This window comes from Pinus tabuliformis, chromosome 9 (genome assembly GCF_031772625.1).
Source record: "Pinus tabuliformis cultivar Carrire ecotype Pingquan chromosome 9, CPIR1, whole genome shotgun sequence".
NCBI lineage: Eukaryota > Viridiplantae > Streptophyta > Pinopsida > Pinales > Pinaceae > Pinus > Pinus tabuliformis.
The window spans coordinates 1,401,897,538-1,401,915,203 of record NC_142307.1 but is presented as its reverse complement, the minus strand read 5'-3'; the positions used below and the strand labels follow the sequence as shown (position 1 = coordinate 1,401,915,203).

The window sequence follows — 17,666 nt, the reverse complement described above, 5'->3', positions numbered from 1 at the left end:
ATTAGGTTCGGATTACCTTAGGTCCTCGAGAAGAGGCCAAATAACATGATTTATCAATATGTCTTTACAAAACTTGGTATATAGTTGATGACCGGGGACTAAAAGCAGGTCAACTAATGCTATATCCGTCGCGAACGATTACTATAGTCCAGGCAGCCCCTGCTAAGTACTGTCCCAGTTGCTTCAAGTGAATCGTTGTGGCCTACCTGAATAGCATGTCGTAAGTCCTAACCCGCCTGAACAACTCTCAAATGCTCATTTGATCTCTCGCTTTTGATTCCAAATTTTCCCATTTCCAAACTCATTATACCTCTCTAACTCTCACTGGTACAATTACTCATAATAAAACATGCAATTTTAATACTACTGTACAGGTTTCCACAATTATTGCATTAATTTGAAGAGTTTCTATTATACCAACAGAACATAGAATATACACAGAAAACTACAAGAACATTTTAAAGCTTAGAAAGGGATCTTACAGCAACCATAGAGATTTTTAGTCTGAAGACTACGTCTCGATCTGAAGCGTCGAAGCTTCACAGAAGAAGAAGACGAGCTCATCATCAAACTCCACTCCTTCGTTGGCAACAAGTATGTCATTTTATCTCCGCTGTTGCTGCAATGGATTTCCTTTTAAAGCTGGATCTGTCATGAAAATCTCACTTTTGAAGTCTCAGTTACTGATCGAAGTGATTTCTAATCAGTCTGTGAAACTGTGCAGGTGGTCTTTAATTGCAGGGAGATTGCCTAGACGGATGGACAACGAGATAAAGAACTACTGGAACACACATCACACATCAAAAGAAAATTGCTGAGCAAGGGACTCGATCCCCAGACCCATCATCCACTCGGCCAGCGAAACAATACAGCCGTCACTTGGCCTGTTCCCGAGCACGAAATTCCGGCTTATGGTAGAATCCAGCCTGCAAGTGTTTTGCGCCAATGCAGATCCTAAATGCAGATCCTAAAAACACCAGAAGCAACACAGAATTCACGATTCTGAATGCCATTATAATTAAATCTTGCTGCTCTTAACTCTGTGGCATATTAAACAATGCCAAAAGATGATGTAGTCTAGAAAGCGCATGAAAACATTCATTTACATATTAACAACAGACATAAACTTAAAATCATATCAGAGGAAAGCTTCCAGCCTATGCATGATGTACAGGCTCCAACTATTGTGTAAATGAACAAGGATTATCGGTGACAAACAATTATCAAATTACCATATATGCATTAACTGCAGTGTTTTGCTGAGCCAAAATTTCAGAAAGATTCTTCTTTTGAAGCTTCCGAAGTCCTGTAAGCCTCTAGTTTTCATGCTTTATAGCGTTTGCATTCGCTGGTTTTTGTTGGGCTTGCAAACCCAAAGATAAAATATAGACGAATCCTGCAAAATTGGTACCCCAGACACATCAATTGACTACTCCATAGGCGTTTTCCCTCGGTGAATCATGCAAAATCGTATACCAGATGCGAGTTTCGTGCGTAGCCTGGCCTGGCCTGGAATTGCTTGAGCTTGAATTCAATGACTTTGACCATTCTGCAACCGAAATCATCGTCACGCTAGGAAAGAAAGGCCAAGTTCCTGAAGGAAGGTAACGTTGGTACGGTGTGGTGACTAATGGATAACTCAAGGACACGTGAAACACATGCAATCTCCACGTTAGAACACTCGTTGCGCCCAGACGCTCAATTTTAACATATGCCCTGTAACCAAAACTAAATAAATAGCTCTTGTTGGATTTATGGCTTTTTTAGAGAGAAGTAATTAATGAGATAAATCCGTTAAAATAAAATTTTATTATCTGCACTTTTAGAGAAGTAATTAATAGCACACTTCTTTTAATTTAAAATTTTGTATATAATGAATAATAAGTATGAAAATATCGTATTAATTAATTTATTGATATTTAATTGTATACCAATAGTTTTAATAGTTAGGTCAATTAGTAGAGTTTTGTTGTTATAAGTATTTTACTAGTGGTCTATTTTCCTATTTTTGCGTCCAAATTACAAATTGTTGCTGACACGGCACCCCTCGTCGACTTAACGCCAAAACTTGTTACATCCAGTGGCCCACGGTGGAACTGATAACATGGAAATTATTAATTAAATTAACTTGCTAGCCCGCCGGCACTGACAACATAGAATTTAGTTTTTTAAAGTACGACATAGAATTTACTAAATTAAAGCAAACCCTGCATATGAAGGATGACTTTGCAGAATCCCAAATTTCACAAATCGATAATCTGATACATAAACATCCCATGATAGAATCTGCACAGACAGAAGTTGAGGAAACACGATCCCTACTTCCAGAAACTGTGATTATTCATCACGCAGGGGAAATCAATGTACCATGGTCTCCATTGCAGCAGGAAAGCAGCACTTCGACGTCAACGCAGGCATTTTCTGGATCATGTCCTCCTTCGGAATCATTACACATTCAGAGTTCAGCTAATTTGGTTCCTGAGTTTACTACGAAAGGTGAGACTTCTGATGCTCCCGTTTTTGAATCAACATCTTTATTGGTAAATGATGAGACTGCAAATAATTATTTGGTGAAGTTTTCAAACAAACCAGATATAGCTACCTTAGGTTTATCAACTTCTCCAAGTATGCTGCTGCAGTCTTCTATGGATGATTTAATTTCTCCAACTGCATTTGGAGACATTCCAAATGAGGGTACAGCTGGGGAAATTGTTCACCTTCCATCTGTTTCATCTAAAGGGTCTCAATTGCATGAAATGTTTCAGACACATGAATCTTTCAATGCTACTGGACCTTTTCCTGCGTCAATTGTGGATGGTGGTGACCCCACTCTTCCTGTCAAAGACATCATTAATAATTATAGCAAATCTTTCTGGTCCAGCCTTTCGTGCTGAATCGGTGCAATGTTCAGAAAATTTATCTGTGGCTCGGTGCAGGAAATATGGAGTTGCTTCCCCAAGATATATTTCCAGTAGAAAACAACAGAGTTGATTATCCTTACAGAGTCTTTTCATTGGATGCTGGAAGTGATTCTTTAACTGGTTGGCCAGCAGGAGGACTGAAGTCAGTATTGAAGCTCTTTCTGCTAATAACCTTTCCTGTTTTACCTGTACTTCGGGCGAACTCCGACCCCCCGCAACACAGGTTTACTATGCTTAAAAACGCATCTCAGAAGGTTTCTTTGGATCGACCGGACCCGGCAACCCTACACCCAACCCTTTTTTCTTTTAGTCTTTATACCCACTCCGTGCCTTTTCCAACTCGTTATATGCTGCTTTGGTGGCACCCGTGTCTTTTCCAACTCGTGACATAGGAAAGTACTTGAAAAACTAAAAATGAGCGTGGTTTGAGGTTCATCCTTTCCAGCCACTTAACGTTGCTATTAAACGTCTTGATACCTTGAACGCGTGGTTTGACGTTCATCCTTTCCAGCCGCTTAACGTTGCTATTAAACGTCTTGATACCATGAACGCGTGGTTTGAGGTTGATCATTTTCAGCCGCTTAACATTACTATTAAACGTCTTGATACTTTAGGTTCACTTTTTCCACGTAGAAAAGCGGACATACCTCAAGGGTCCTTAGATTCTCTCCCACCGAAAAATATTTGATACTTAGCTTTTCCAGGCAACGTCGCTTTCGGCGATGGAGGACAGCGATTAGATTTTGATTGGACGGCCAGGTTCTAACTCGAGATTTCAGCGGAGCGGGTTACATGCAATGAACAAATCCACCGTGGAGTTACAATAAAAAGATTCAAACTGAGAAAGAAAGGAGTGGAAATGAGAAAGAAGGTTTTTGATGAAACGCATTCAAAACCCTAGAAGCCGCAAACGCAAGAACCAATCGCTGAGGAATGCATTTGAGCCTTTTGTTCTCTGTGATGCTAAAGTCGCGGTTATCGTCTTTTCTGAAACCAACGCGTTTCACGAATTTGCAAGCCACAACGAGTAAGTGGTTCATCCCTTTCGATCACTTTCACTCATCGAGTAAGTCAGTATTTGCTTTCGATGAAATAGTTGTTATCAGACAATTCCACCCCGCAAAGCAAATTAAAATGGTTAGGAACTAAACAAGCCACTAGCTTTGAAAGTGGACATAACATTTTCAGAGGGTGCACCTATTCAACATGCAAGCCCATGCAAGCCGTCGTGCCAATCGACTCGTCGCGTTTAGGAGAGGAACATTAGAGCGGCATACCAGAAATAGCATGCATGCAAGACACGTATATCATGCATGTTAGCCCCACCGTGTCTTTTCCAACTCGGTATATGCTGCTTTGGTGGCACCCTTGTCTAGCACCCGTGTTTGGCACCTGTGTCTTTTCCAACTCGGTATATGCTGCTTTGGTGGCACCCGTGTCTTTTCCAACTCGGTATATGCTGCTTTGGTGGCAGGGACTTGCTGTCTTAGCAGCCTCCCTTCCCTTGACTTCATATTTGCCTTAAATGTTAACTTCATGCAGGGACTCGCTGCTTCACATAGTTCGCATAGTGGGGTGCTTGAGGTAGAGGTCGGACAAAATTTGTAGAGGCAGAGGTCGGACAAAATTTGCAGAGGCAGAGCAGGTCGGACAGGTTAATTTTCAGAGGTAGAGGTCGGACAAAATTTGCAGAGGTAGAGGTCGGACAAAATTTGCAGAGGCAGAGGAGGTCGAACAGATTGTTGTTGTTGTTGCTGCTCATGCTCCACTGTGCAGAAGCAGATGTTCTTGCTCATGTTCCAGATTTTGCAGAGGCACAAATCAGAGAGTGCCCAGATAACCTAAGTTCCATTTCCACCTGAGACTTTTCGATCTTATTTGGCCTCTTCCCGAGGCGGAAGAGGCTCGAGCATAGCTTAAATTGGTTTTACGCCTGGTGCATTATCGCTAACCGTCAATGGTCTGGTTTTAATGTTAAAATTAATTTGATTCATATTATCTGTAGGGGTATGCTAAGGTTTGGTAAGGTTTGGTTCCCTGTTACAAGGTTGTGCATGTTGGCAGCTGGTGCATGCCAGGATGCACCATGGTTCAACAGCTGTTAGTATAAGGTGGTTCCGAGGTACTAGGTGTTGTTTCCTCGGCCCTGCGGAATGGTGAGAGCAATAGTAGTTACAGAGGACAAGCTTTTCAGCGCCCACGCAGACCACGAAATCCGCCTATGAGGCCGCTCTGGTTCGAGTTCTGGGGATGGCCACAAGTGAATAGCCACAATACTCACACTGTTGGATTACATACATCGCTGGATGAAGCCGAAGCACGACGTTTTTGGATGTTGGTCAGGCGGTACTGAAAACCCTAAGTCGACAAACCCTAAGTCCCCGAAGCATGTCGGTGCGATATGCTGTCTGGCTTACACCAATGGTTTCTTGTATTCAGGCTCCTCAGATATGACTGTGAAGGTATGGCGAGTCTCGGACCTCAAGTGCGTCGAAACGATTCAGGCTCATGATTGGCAGGCAGGTGTTCTGCTGTCCGTGCTCTTCGTGCATGGCAGGTGTTCTGTTGTCCGTGCTCTTCGTGCATGGCGGAGTGCCAGGAGGCGCCTTCAATTGAATTTGCTTTGTCGATGTCTGCACGCTGCTGTAACTGCCTGTAATCCATTCTATTTTTTCCATTGGGTAAGTCTATTATACACCGCTTTGCATTCTTGTTCGTAGGGTTGCACGCTGCTGTAACTGCCTCTAAGTCTATTATACACTGCTTTGCATTCTTGTTCGTAGGGTTTAACATTCTTTGGTTGCAGGGTGTAAGCTTCTGTAGAAGCTTTAATGGCAGCTATGGCAGCTAGGTAGATTGAGATTTGAGCGATGAAGAGTTACCTGGATCATGCTCTGGCCATGAGCCCTCTGTTGCACTTCCCGGAAGAGCTGGAGCGGATCAAAATTCCGTCCGAGTGGTTATATGACCATCACCATGAGGAGAACAAGGGCGTGGAACCTGCAGCGGTGGACATCAAAGAAACGCCCAAGGAGTATGTGTTCTACGCCGACGTTCCGGGCCTTACCAAGTCCGACATTCAGGTAAGTGGCGAAAATTAAATCCAGTGAACAGGATGATTCAGGGCATTTCGCTGGCCTCGCTTCGTTCAGGAGCCGAATTAACTGAGACCGGAGCCGAATTAAGAGATGCTGGTCTAGACTATTCATAAAGCTATTCGAGCGTTAGCGATACTCTTTAACCAAGGAGAGGTACTTTAGCTGGTTATGGCTCCTCGTCAAGCAGGGTTGGGCTGGCTCCTCATCACGCTAGTGTTGGGCTTGCTCCTCGTAAGGCTGGTGAAGCGCTTGAAATCCGACTATCTGTTGATGCGAGCTAAATTAATGCTTTGTTCAAGTAACAGATCTGGTTGCCCTAGTCCCATAGCCCGCTACTTCCCTTTGTACGGCTCCAGATTCACCACCATCACTTACAGCATATCCAGGCGCAGATAGAGATCACAGATTGACCCTTTATCGATTGATTCGGGATATGGGAGAGATCACATCCAGCGTTCTAACTGCAGTTCTTGCCTCTTGAGGTACGTTCATCTCAGTTTTCAAACTGTTTATAAATAGCTATCAAATGTCAATACAATCGATTTATCGCAGCACAGACCTAAGCTTATAACTCCCTCCTGCAGCGCAGGGTTTACTGGGCTGGTGAGACGTGGTCAGACATGAGACACGGTCAGGGCTACTCCCAGTCCATCCTTTGTGAAAAGCTGTGTGTTTGGCAGCTGAGTTTCTGTGAAGGCACTTGTTCTTTCGTTACACCTCTGGTGGTGAAGCAGTAGGACACGCGTAGCACATGCAAATTCTATATATTACTGTTAACCATCATTTTATTTGTATGTAACCATTGTCGACATAACATAGAAATCATCCTACACAAAACGCTATGTGGGACCTACCATGAGCGCCATGTCTCTCATCAGTCCATTTATCAAAACTTTGCCCTCCTTAACCTCCGCTTGGTTCATTCCTACTTTTGCCCTCCTTAACCTCGGCTTGGTTCATTCCGACATTTGGCAGTGGATTCCATGTCTCTGCAACTTATTCATATATTGTAGACCTGCCAGGTAATTTACTCTGTAATAATGTAGAAAATATTTTTAGTTTCTTATTTATTAGTTTCTGGACGGTTTGAACTCAAGGCACTGAATGTCGGGCCTACCAACCTTGATGAGCAGAATGGCCAGTGCTGGGGAGGGTAGCTCATAGCTGCGTTTACAGAGGCAGTCTGAGGTTTGGGAAACTGATTGCTGTGAAAAAGGCTGGAGTGTGATGATAACGAATCAGACAAGGCATTCTGCAGAGAGCTTCACATTGCTGGCAGTTTGAAGAATCGTCATGTGGTTCCTTTGTTAGGTTACTGCATTGATCGCCTAGGCCTTTCTCTGGTCTACGAGTTCATACCTGGTGGAAGCTTGGAATACCATCTTCATGGTATTGTTATATCTGTCTTTATTATTATTTGAACATAAGAACTCTTCTTTTGGGCATTTTAGTTTCTGTTGGGCTGAAAATAAACAACTCTGATGAGTGTTTTGATGGTTCGGATTACCATCTTCATGGTACTGTTATACCTGTAGTTATTCTTCTTTTGGGCATTTATTTTCTGTTGGAATGAAAAGAAAGAAGGCTGGGCTGAACCCAAAATTTCAATAGATGTTGCAACATCTCCTGAGTTGGCACAATAGGCTTGTGGATGACCTTTTCCAGTTGTGGCTCTAAGGGATTGTTCTTCGGAGTGGTTCTTTCTATTAACCTTTTCACATAATCATTAATTTGTTGAATTGGCAACTGTCTTCAATAGTCTTCACTCTTTCGTGTCTTTTTGGCTGTGTATTCTTTTCACCTCTAGTTGTCGCTGTGCATTGAACACACATCTATGGAATTTAAAGAATTTAGATCTCTAGATTGGCTCTGAGCTACATGGTATGGTTGCATCTTCCAGCATTCTTTTTGCAAGATGAGGATATGGATGGGCTGGACTGATGAGGATATGGATGGGCTGGACTGCTCCGTAAGTATGTTGTAGAACCTGCACACATGTGGTGGCCAAGCACACTGGTCCAGGTGACCCTGTTCCGGTATAATAAAAATGTCAATATTTCTTGGGAATGTTTTAAGTAAATCATAGTGGTGTTAATGGATCTACTACTTGATAAGTGGTTAAATTTAATAATTTTTCGTTGTGAAATTCAGAAAAATAGTTCTTACGAAATTCTGAAAACAAATTTAGCCAGTCCACTTATTGAGTTACTTTTCATTTAATTATACTGTGAGAATTGGTAATGGAGAAGGTTCTGTGTTTGACATGCAGGGTACTGCATGAGAAAGACCATGGAAAGGGGATGTCTCGTAACACCTTCTTCTTCATTGCCATGACCTGCAGCTTTTGCTACTATGTATTCCCTGGTTATCTATTCTCAACCCTGACCAGTGTATCGTGGGTGTGCTGGATTTGGCCTCACTCTGTCACAGCACAGCAGATTGGCTCCGGCATGAATGGCCTCGGACTAGGTGCCTTTGGTTTCGATTGGAGCACCATCGCAGCCTTCTTGTTCAGTCCTCTTATTTCTCCATTCTTTGCCATTATGAATGTCATGGTTGGTTATGTCTTCGTAGTATACTTTGCAGTCCCTCTTGCTTATTGGGGCACTAACATGTACAATGCAAAGGCTTTTCCTATTTTCAGCTCCGATTTGTTCACAGCCCAAGGTCAAAACTATAATATTTCACAGATTGTGAACAATAAATTTGAGCTGGATCTCGCTGCTTACAATCAGAATGGTCAAATACATATGAGCTTGTTTTTTGCTCTGACTTATGGGTTTGGATTTGCAACCATTGCTTCTACAATTACCCATGTCGCTCTATTCTATGGGAAGTAAGTTCTGATTTTTGTATTGACTTGACTTCCATTACTGCTTTCTTGCAAGATCATCAATTATGGATGTTAGTTTAAATGACATGCGTTGTTATGGTGCAGGGAAATATGGCAGCGTGCTGTAGCAGCATCCAAAAACAATCGGCCTGATATCCATACTAAATTGATGCGCAAATACCCTGACATCCCACAATGGTGGTTCTACACTCTCTTGTTTGGGACTCTTGCTGTTGCCTTTGCACTCTGCGAGGTTTACAAGAAAGAGGTACAATTACCATGGTGGGGGTTACTTTTTGCCTGTGCTCTCGCTTCATTTTTCACTCTTCCCATAAGTATCATCACCGCTACTACTAATCAGGTAAGCACATTGATTTTATTGATTATTTTGTAGAAGGAATTATATATATATATATATATATATATATATATATATATATATATATATATATATATATATATATATATATATATATATATATATATATATATATATATATATATATATATATATATATTCATTCATATGTTCTGGTTATACTTCATCTTCTTATTTTGTTTTGGCACAGACACTAGGCCTGAACATTATCACCGAATACCTAATGGGATATATCCTTCCTGGGAAGCCTATTGCCAATGTTTGCTTCAAGGTCTATGGTTATATGAGCATGAGCCAGGCAGTTTCTTTCTTGTCAGACTTCAAGCTCGGCCATTAAGATAACTGGAAGAAAAGTTAGATTTTTATTTATCAGATAACTGGAAGAAAAGTTTAATTTTTTTGAGGAGCTGATTCTTCCTGTGTCAAAAGAACTGGTGTTAGGTTTTGGCTTTTTTTGAGGAGTTTATTCTTTTTGTGTCAAAAGAACTGATGTTAGGTCTTAGCACTGTAGTTTATACTGGTCTAAACTACAGGTTTAAACAAGTATAAACTACAGTGCTAAAACCTATACTTGTTTAGGTTTTAGTTCTTGAGCAATTTGGTGAACTGATAAAAGCATTGTTTTTGCTTAGCTTCAAATCTCTCTCTGTGAATTATGAAACTTCCCAGACATATTATAGATACATATTACAATTCTTAGTTTAGTACCAGGTATTCAAATTTTTGAGAAAATCAGAATGAATTTGCTATATTTAAATTATTTGCAGAATGTTTTTAGCATGATACGGCGGTGCACATTTGTTTTGTTCTGTTTATTGATATTGTGTGTGCAATGCAGTTTATTGGCACAGTAGTGGCTGGAACAGTCAACCTGGGAGTTGCATGGTGGATGTTGGGATCGGTGAAAAATATATGCCAAACAGATCTTTTGTCTGCAAGTAGCCCATGGACATGTCCCAATGATCATGTGTTCTTCGATGCATCAGTTATATGGGGTTTGGTCAGTGCAAACTCCGCCAACAAAGATTTCTGATGAATTCAGGCGACCTGTTAAAGTATGGTCCTCTATCTTACCATAACTAATTAACAACCTTAATTACTCATATCTATGTATCTATGCTTACAGCTATCCAACATTCAATATTGTTGCAGGTGATACACCCATTGCAAGATTTGAATTTAAATTGCTTTCCAATATACCACCTCCCTTCAATGTCGTTTAGCTGAGTGAATAAACATGACCAGGCTTATTTACCAGGTTATTCAGCTATTAATACGCGGGATAATATATGTTATATGTTTATGGTTGGATACTGTTTCGATTCAACGGTGCCCATATATTGCTTTAATTTCTTTAATATAGGTTCAATAGACTTGGAAGTATTGCTCTAATTTATTTATGGCTCAATAGAATTGGAACGATTGAAATATTGCTTGCCAATAAACATGAGCTGAAGTTGCAACTGTCTCTCCACATGGATTCAACCCTATCCTCTGCTTAACGTACGATGCACACGAGCTTCTGTACAATTTGTCAGGTATGCATTAAAGGCCTAATTGACTCAGTCACTTCTCATTCCATTGAAAGAAGCTATTCCCATTTCATTTATAGAAGCTAAGGCAACGTTTAAAAAGTTGTGAAACAGACCTCTGGCCATTAAAACATACATGTTTCAGGTTGCAACAACGTCTTATTTTGCCTACTGTCTGTGTAACCCTAGGCCTTTGTACAACATAGGATGCACACATGCATGTTGTGCACTTTTTCGGGTACGCATTAAAGGTCTATATCCTATATGCTGCTGTATAGATACATTCTATGTTTCCATATTAGCTTAGAGCTTTATAAGGTTGGTATTCAGCTCCATTATGGAGATAAGCATAGTGAGTGTTAGACATACCTATACCCATTGAGCTATGAAACACATTGGCTTGTTACTCATCAATATGAGCTTAGAGGTTGTGATATCATGCAAATAAGGCACATACACGAGCTTGGTTGATTCAAACACAACTTCTATACCCATACATCTTACCTATGATCTCTATTGATTCGGGATAAAGAGTGGTGAGTAATGTGATATCCATACTTGATTAGTCAGATAAGCATTAGATTAGTGCTATTCCCATTGCTTAGACCATTGTTGTTGTTGCATATTCCTGGGTTTCCTGTATTCGATCACAACTCTCATACGTAAATCACTACTAGCAACAGGTCATTGTCTATTATGGTTCCACATTCAGTGTTCACCTATACGTCAAATACTACATATATATTGCATAAGCTATAGACCACCCTTCCTTTGTAATGAACACAAAGGTGCTGAGATCGAAGCTATACATGGCAATGGCACACAAAGACGAAGGCAAGCTCCTAAAGCTGCTTCTGAGAAGGGCAGGGAAAATCAATGTCGAATCAAGTATTCTATGATCACTAGATAACAGATCACTACTCTGTATTTTATGCAAATATATGAGTCTTCCAACTATGTGTCCTAGACTTGAAACTAAACAGTGAATTCTCAACCATGGTGTCTTGTCACTAGATAAAAAAGAGAATGCTCAACAATGCCTTGCGGATCTTAGAGAATCCTACTAGGTCGCAGAGGAACAATGTCTGTATGTCAACGTGATCACTGATGAATGGATAAACATTGTGCAGTCTATAAGAGATATACACCGAAACCAATAGCAAGGTCCCTTGAGAAATGAAGATCAAAACAGAGAGACTTCCTGACAGACTTTCTATGGTGAGAGTCAACATTCAAGTACGACTCAATTGTATGATAACAATGTCTCAGACAGTTGTGGCATATGTTTTGCCTTACTGTCTTCTATAACAGCAGCATATTTAATCTACCGCAACAGGCTCAAAGGGGCTATCTTCAAGAAATTTGGCTGGTTAAGATGCTCTTCTTGTGGGCACACTGGCCACAGCCACCTAATTTCGCATTTACTACTGCCACCACATCCATCATTCCATATGCCATTTGCTCCCCATGTCAGATCGATCACCTCATTGCACCGATCGCTCACTTAACGTAAGGTTTTCGTTTTATGCCCATCATTAAATACTGGCCTGCTACAATCTGATCTTCAAGTATTTCAGCTCCATTCCAAATCAATCCGAATATGTACTTATTTCTGCACCTAGATATTGACATAGATCTCCTGTCTAGCCAATTGTTTATTAGAATAGCTTGGACCCAATCTACCACCAAGATTGCCCGATGTCAGATACATCACCTAATTTCGCATTTACTTCTGCCGCCACATACATCATTCCATATGCCATTTGCTCCCCATGTCATATCGATCACTTAATTGCACCGATTGCTCACTTAACGTAAGCTTTTCGTTTTATGCCGACCATTAAATACTGCCCTGCTCCATCCGAGCTTCAAGTATTTTATCTCCATTCACACTTAAAACCAGCTTACAAACACGTTGAACTTCTTTATAAATTGGCCTCTTCTGCACCTGGATATTCACATACATCTCCCCGCTTCACATAACATGGAATCCATTAGCATAAGCCAACTTACTCAACTCGCAGCATTGTTTCTCTTAGCACTTGTTCTCATGGCTCTTCTGATTATTGACATCGTAAAAGTCGAAAGACAAAGAAAAAAGAAACCAAAAAAACAATAACATCTCTTTTGCATTATTTTACGCATTGTCTTATTTCCCCGCTTCCTTCTCTGTTACAGGTGTACGACGGATGCTTCAAATATGCATTTGGGTCTGCCATGGTGGTGCAACTCGCATTTTTTATGCTTCTATCGTCTCTGCTCGGATGCCGGACTAATGTCCTAATTGTTAGCATTCGTGCTTGTCTTGTATTCTTCACATGTTACAGTCTGTCATAAGAAATGCTTATTTTCAAGGTCAAATGTAAGCTTCACGGCGGTTTTCATGTTACTCGTGTCTTGAATTGATGATGATTCTCTGCAAGTTAGTTATTCAATAATGTTCAGATCTTTGGTATATAGTGCTCATGTGACTATTTCTATTGCAGTTGTGTGATTTTGGGCTAGCAACATAAACTGGTGTATCTTGAATTGATGATGATTCTCTGCAAGTTAGTTATTCAATAATGTTCAGATCTTTGGTATATAGTGCTCATGTGACTATTTCTATTGCAGTTGTGTGATTTTGGGCTAGCAACATAAACTGGTGCATTGTTTTGAAATAACTGGTGCATATTATATTATTCGACAGCCCTCGATTTATGTATTACTGAAACTTGCTCATGTGACTATTTCTATTGCAGTTGTGTGATTTTGGGCTAGCAACATAAACTGGTGCATTGTTTTGAAATAACTGGTGCATTTTATATTATTCGACAGCCCTCGATTTATGTATTACTAAAACTGGTGCAAGCCCAAAACTTCAATAGATGTTGCAACAATCATTGCCTGTTGTCTGAGTTTCAGAAGAAGTTGACGCAGTCTCTACTTACACGTCTTATCAAAACACCGATCAGCCTTGACATTTATTGAAGAAGAAGAAATATTTCTATATGTTTTCTGAAAAGTACCCTTGTTACACTTGCATCTGTTCCTTGAGCCCAGTAGTGTAAATGCATCAAGCTTTGCAAAAAAGCTTATTGGAACCCAGTTCAACACAAATTGCATCAGGAGACAGCAGTACTGAACATAAAGGTATGCCCTTGATACAAACAGCTCAACACAGGTTGCATCAGGACACAGCAGTACTGAACATAAAGGGGAGTGCAAACGCTGTGATCAAGGTTGAGAATAGCAGCATGCTTCTTCCTAACTGTCAGTTTACCGATCAATTGCAGATGCATACGCCAACTTTTGAATTTTGTAATCTGTATTTAACTTGGTCCAGGCTTTACTTGTTTTGTCTTCCTGGCTGGCTGAGAGCCCTGTACCTTTACTTAGGCTTCGGAGGGACTCACTATACAGGATTGGCAGAACTAGTAGATCTTTAGCCCTAGACCTTAAATGTTAACTTCATGCAGGGACTCGCTGCCTCGCAGCTTCCACTATCAGACTGAAAGCTAAGCACTTATAGTTGTCAGTAGTCCCTGCACATAGTTCTGTCTAGCCCATTTAGCTTCCGAGAATATAGCCTATTTCGTAGTGGAAAATGCTTCGTATATGCAATTCACCTTTTGAGGGTCATACCCCTGAGCCATACAAGATGCACATAAGTAACTGACATAGCCATACAGCCAGACACAGCCAGTCATAGCCTTACAGAGCCAGTGCAGCCATACATAAGCACCAAACATAGCTGCCAGACATAGCCAGTCATAGCCAGTGATAGCGGACATACAGAAAGCAAGTGACATAGCGACCTTACATAAGCAACAGTCATAGCCTTACAGTAATACAGAAACAGTCATAGTCGTAGAGCCTATTGATTGACACATTGACCGCCCATGGACTGTAAAGCTCTGGCAATGTTATTTGTCGCCTTTCCCTTAGTTTCTTTAGTGAGGAAAGCTTATCACTCGTCTCATAAAAAAATTCACTGGTCCGGATCTGGTCCAACTAAGGATACCAGCATCCAAATCTACAGGTGGGCGAAACAGTAAATTCGCGGATTTATAGAATTGGGTGGCATGGAATTGCAGATTTCCGTCTGTTGGCCTCATCCTCTGTGAGCGTAGACAAGCTTGCTGTGAATGTCTCGGGGTACTTGAATTCTCGCAATTTTTTCTCTCCAGAAGTGCAATTGCAGGTCTGCAACTTTATTTATGCCAGCGGTGACTCTAGAAAAACACTGCGAACCAAAAAGAAGCGCTATAAATATTTCTTATATTATTTCTATTTCGACAAAAGAAAACTTGACATAAATATAATCAACTCAAGCAAACTGTTATACATGCATGATGATTTATGTTTAGAAGTGGCAATATAGCAGCAAATTGCGTACCAGGAATCGTCCTCTCCAAGGAATCACCGAGGTAGTATGAAGTTGGACACTCAGTGGTTTTGTTGTAGAAATAGTGGAGTTGCAGGTTTTGTCCCCCACTTGAGTTAGGAAAAGACTAAATACGACCTCAAAATCCCGTTGTAAAGTTATAACAGAAATACAACACTTCCAAGTAAATTCTTTCATAACAAACCATAAAAAGGCATGAAGAATGAAACAGTAAGTCTCCATGCTCTAGTGCCAATTCCGAAAATGTGTAAACACAAATGGCGTCGATTTATCCACGTAAGGCATCTGCTAGTCCTACCAGTTACTTTAGCATTATGGGTTGAGTTTAAAAAGTGTCGATGATAGCGGCTATATACTTCTTATTGCGTAACACGTGATAAGAAGATACATCGAATTTAATAACGTTTGCAATGATACATGTTTTCGGTGTTATGTACAGTGCCTCAGCCTACTAAATTTTTTTAACATCCAAGTTAAATGAAGAGTTTCTTCAAGACGTATGTACCTTAGGCGAAATAGGCATGAAGAATGAAACAGTAAGTCTCCATGCTCTAGTGCCAATTCCGAAAATGTGTAAACACAAATGGCGCCGATTTATCCACGTAAGGCATCTGCTGGTCCTACCAGTTACTTTAGCATTATGGGAAGAGTTTAAAAAGTGCCGATGATAGCGGCTATATACTTCTTATTGCGTAACATGTGATAAGAAGATACATCGAGTTTAATAACGTTTGCAATGATACATGTTTTCGGTGTTATGTACAGTGCCTCAGCCTACTAATTTTTTTTAACATCCAAGTTAAATGAAGAGTTTCTTCAAGACGTATGTACCTTAGGCGAAATATACAATTTTTTTAACGTTAACAACCCTATCAAATATGTTTTGAATGTACTAAACATCCTCATTCTTTACTTTATGCTACTCTTTCAAATCCTTACAATAAATGGATAATTAAAAAAAAAAACCAGCCCAAAATACTTCTTCTTACGTACAAAATGTCTACATTTGACTATGTCGTGGGATCTTTTTTGTCGTGCACAGTCTACCATATAGTTCTACGATGTTAAATGAAGATCTTGTCCTGGCTGGATGGACAGATCACATTATAAAGCTTCCATCTAAATTAAAATTCATTCCAGACGGCACAATAAAATATGGGGTGCATCTTACGGTTTAATTTCGAAATATCGCATGAGCATGGTATAAGGTCTTTTATGTCCATTGTTTAAAAAGAAAAAGTATTGTGCCCACGTGGACCAAGAACTGAGCACGCAATGCATTACCAGCTCAATGCCAACACGATTACATTGCATGCAAGCCACGCGTTCCACCCTTCCCTGAGAACATGTCGCATGTCAATTTGCATGCGGTTTCCTTGGAGGCCCGCGTCCGAGCTTCCTGCTTCAGGCTTTGGGGTGGGTGTAAACCTGGTTCTATTCTTCACGAGAGTGCTTCATCAGAGCAATGCATAAAGGCAGGCTTCGTTTGCTGTACGACTTTTGATTTCTGCCTCCCCGAAAGACGCTTTAACCATTCATTCCATCTTCATAGTGTCGGTGGATGGAGGTTGGACGGTTTGGAGAACGATGGGGATTTGAACAGGCGGACGTTAACTGCGTCTTTTTGTTTGTCAACAGAGGTATTTATTGTTCAGAACATAATTGAGCTTTACAAATTTAACAAATTGAGACTGCTCTGCAGCTGTGAATTCATCGTATTAATTCAGGAACATGAAAAAACTGATTCGGATTAATTCGAAGAATTGCCTCGGACCTTACTTTAATGTCTGCTACAACTATAGATGCAATTGACTAGAGATCCGAGTGTTATTAATGTATTTTAGGTAAGTTATCATAGTTTTGATTAAACATTTCTGATATGGACAAATTTAATTAAAGAAGCCAAAGCTTGGCTCTTGATTTTCTGAAATTTGGGCTTGAGATTCAGGCTATTTCAGCGAAAACACTCTTGGATTAATCTAAGCCAACTAAATATTCAATTATTGTAAATGCCAAGAAAGGGAAGCTAGAGCAAGCTTAAGCACAGAAGGAGTTGTCTTGCTACAACTATAGATGCAATTGACTAGAGATCCGAGTGTTATTAATGTATTTTAGGTAAGTTATCATAGTTTTGATTAAACATTTCTGATATGGACAAATTTAATTAAAGAAGCCAAAGCTTGGCTCTTGATTTTCTGAAATTTCGGCTTGAGATTCAGGCTATTTCAGCGAAAACACCCTTGGATTAATCTAAGCCAACTGAATATTCAATTATTGTAAATGCCAAGAAAGGGAAGCTAGAGCAAGCTTAAGCACAGAAGGAGCTGCCTTGGTCCTATTAGTACAAACGAGAGTGATGTGAAAGCTTCATTAACAGAGGTAAATTTCCTATCATAGTACTATACTCATTTATTTCTGGCTGACGCTGTTTTCTTAAAACAAAAACCAGCAGTTACCTTCATGTCTATTTTTTAGTTTTTGTCTTCATTGGAAGCAATCAAATCTAGCTAACCTAT

The 17,666-nt window shown here is 40.3% G+C and overlaps 1 protein-coding gene and 1 long non-coding RNA gene across 2 annotated transcripts; both read left to right on the top strand.

Moving 5' to 3' along the window:
• The first annotated feature begins 5,529 nt into the window (after positions 1 to 5,529).
• On the top strand, positions 5,530 to 5,867 carry LOC149153788 (uncharacterized). The gene is made up of 2 exons (XR_016263631.1): positions 5,530 to 5,602; positions 5,777 to 5,867. It is a non-coding gene; the product is annotated as an uncharacterized LOC149153788 (long non-coding RNA).
• Positions 5,868 to 7,153: 1,286 nt separating this feature from the next.
• LOC149153787 (oligopeptide transporter 4-like) lies at positions 7,154 to 9,640 on the top strand. The gene is made up of 6 exons (XM_089443922.1): positions 7,154 to 7,172; positions 7,262 to 7,408; positions 7,965 to 8,055; positions 8,289 to 8,855; positions 8,958 to 9,213; positions 9,422 to 9,640. Exons 1-6 carry the CDS (start codon positions 7,154 to 7,156, stop codon positions 9,566 to 9,568), a joined length of 1,227 nt encoding a protein of 408 aa, XP_089300048.1. The 3' UTR covers positions 9,569 to 9,640.
• The last annotated feature ends 8,026 nt before the right edge of the window (positions 9,641 to 17,666 follow it).

What these genes read in the sequence shown, in the direction of transcription:
- LOC149153787 (XM_089443922.1), top strand. An exon ending in GTCCAGGTGACCCTGTTCCG is followed by an intron (nt 8,056 to 8,288) that starts GTATAATAAAAA and finishes TTTGACATGCAG; the next exon opens with GGTACTGCATGAGAAAGACC. An exon ending in GTCGCTCTATTCTATGGGAA is followed by an intron (nt 8,856 to 8,957) that starts GTAAGTTCTGAT and finishes GTTATGGTGCAG; the next exon opens with GGAAATATGGCAGCGTGCTG.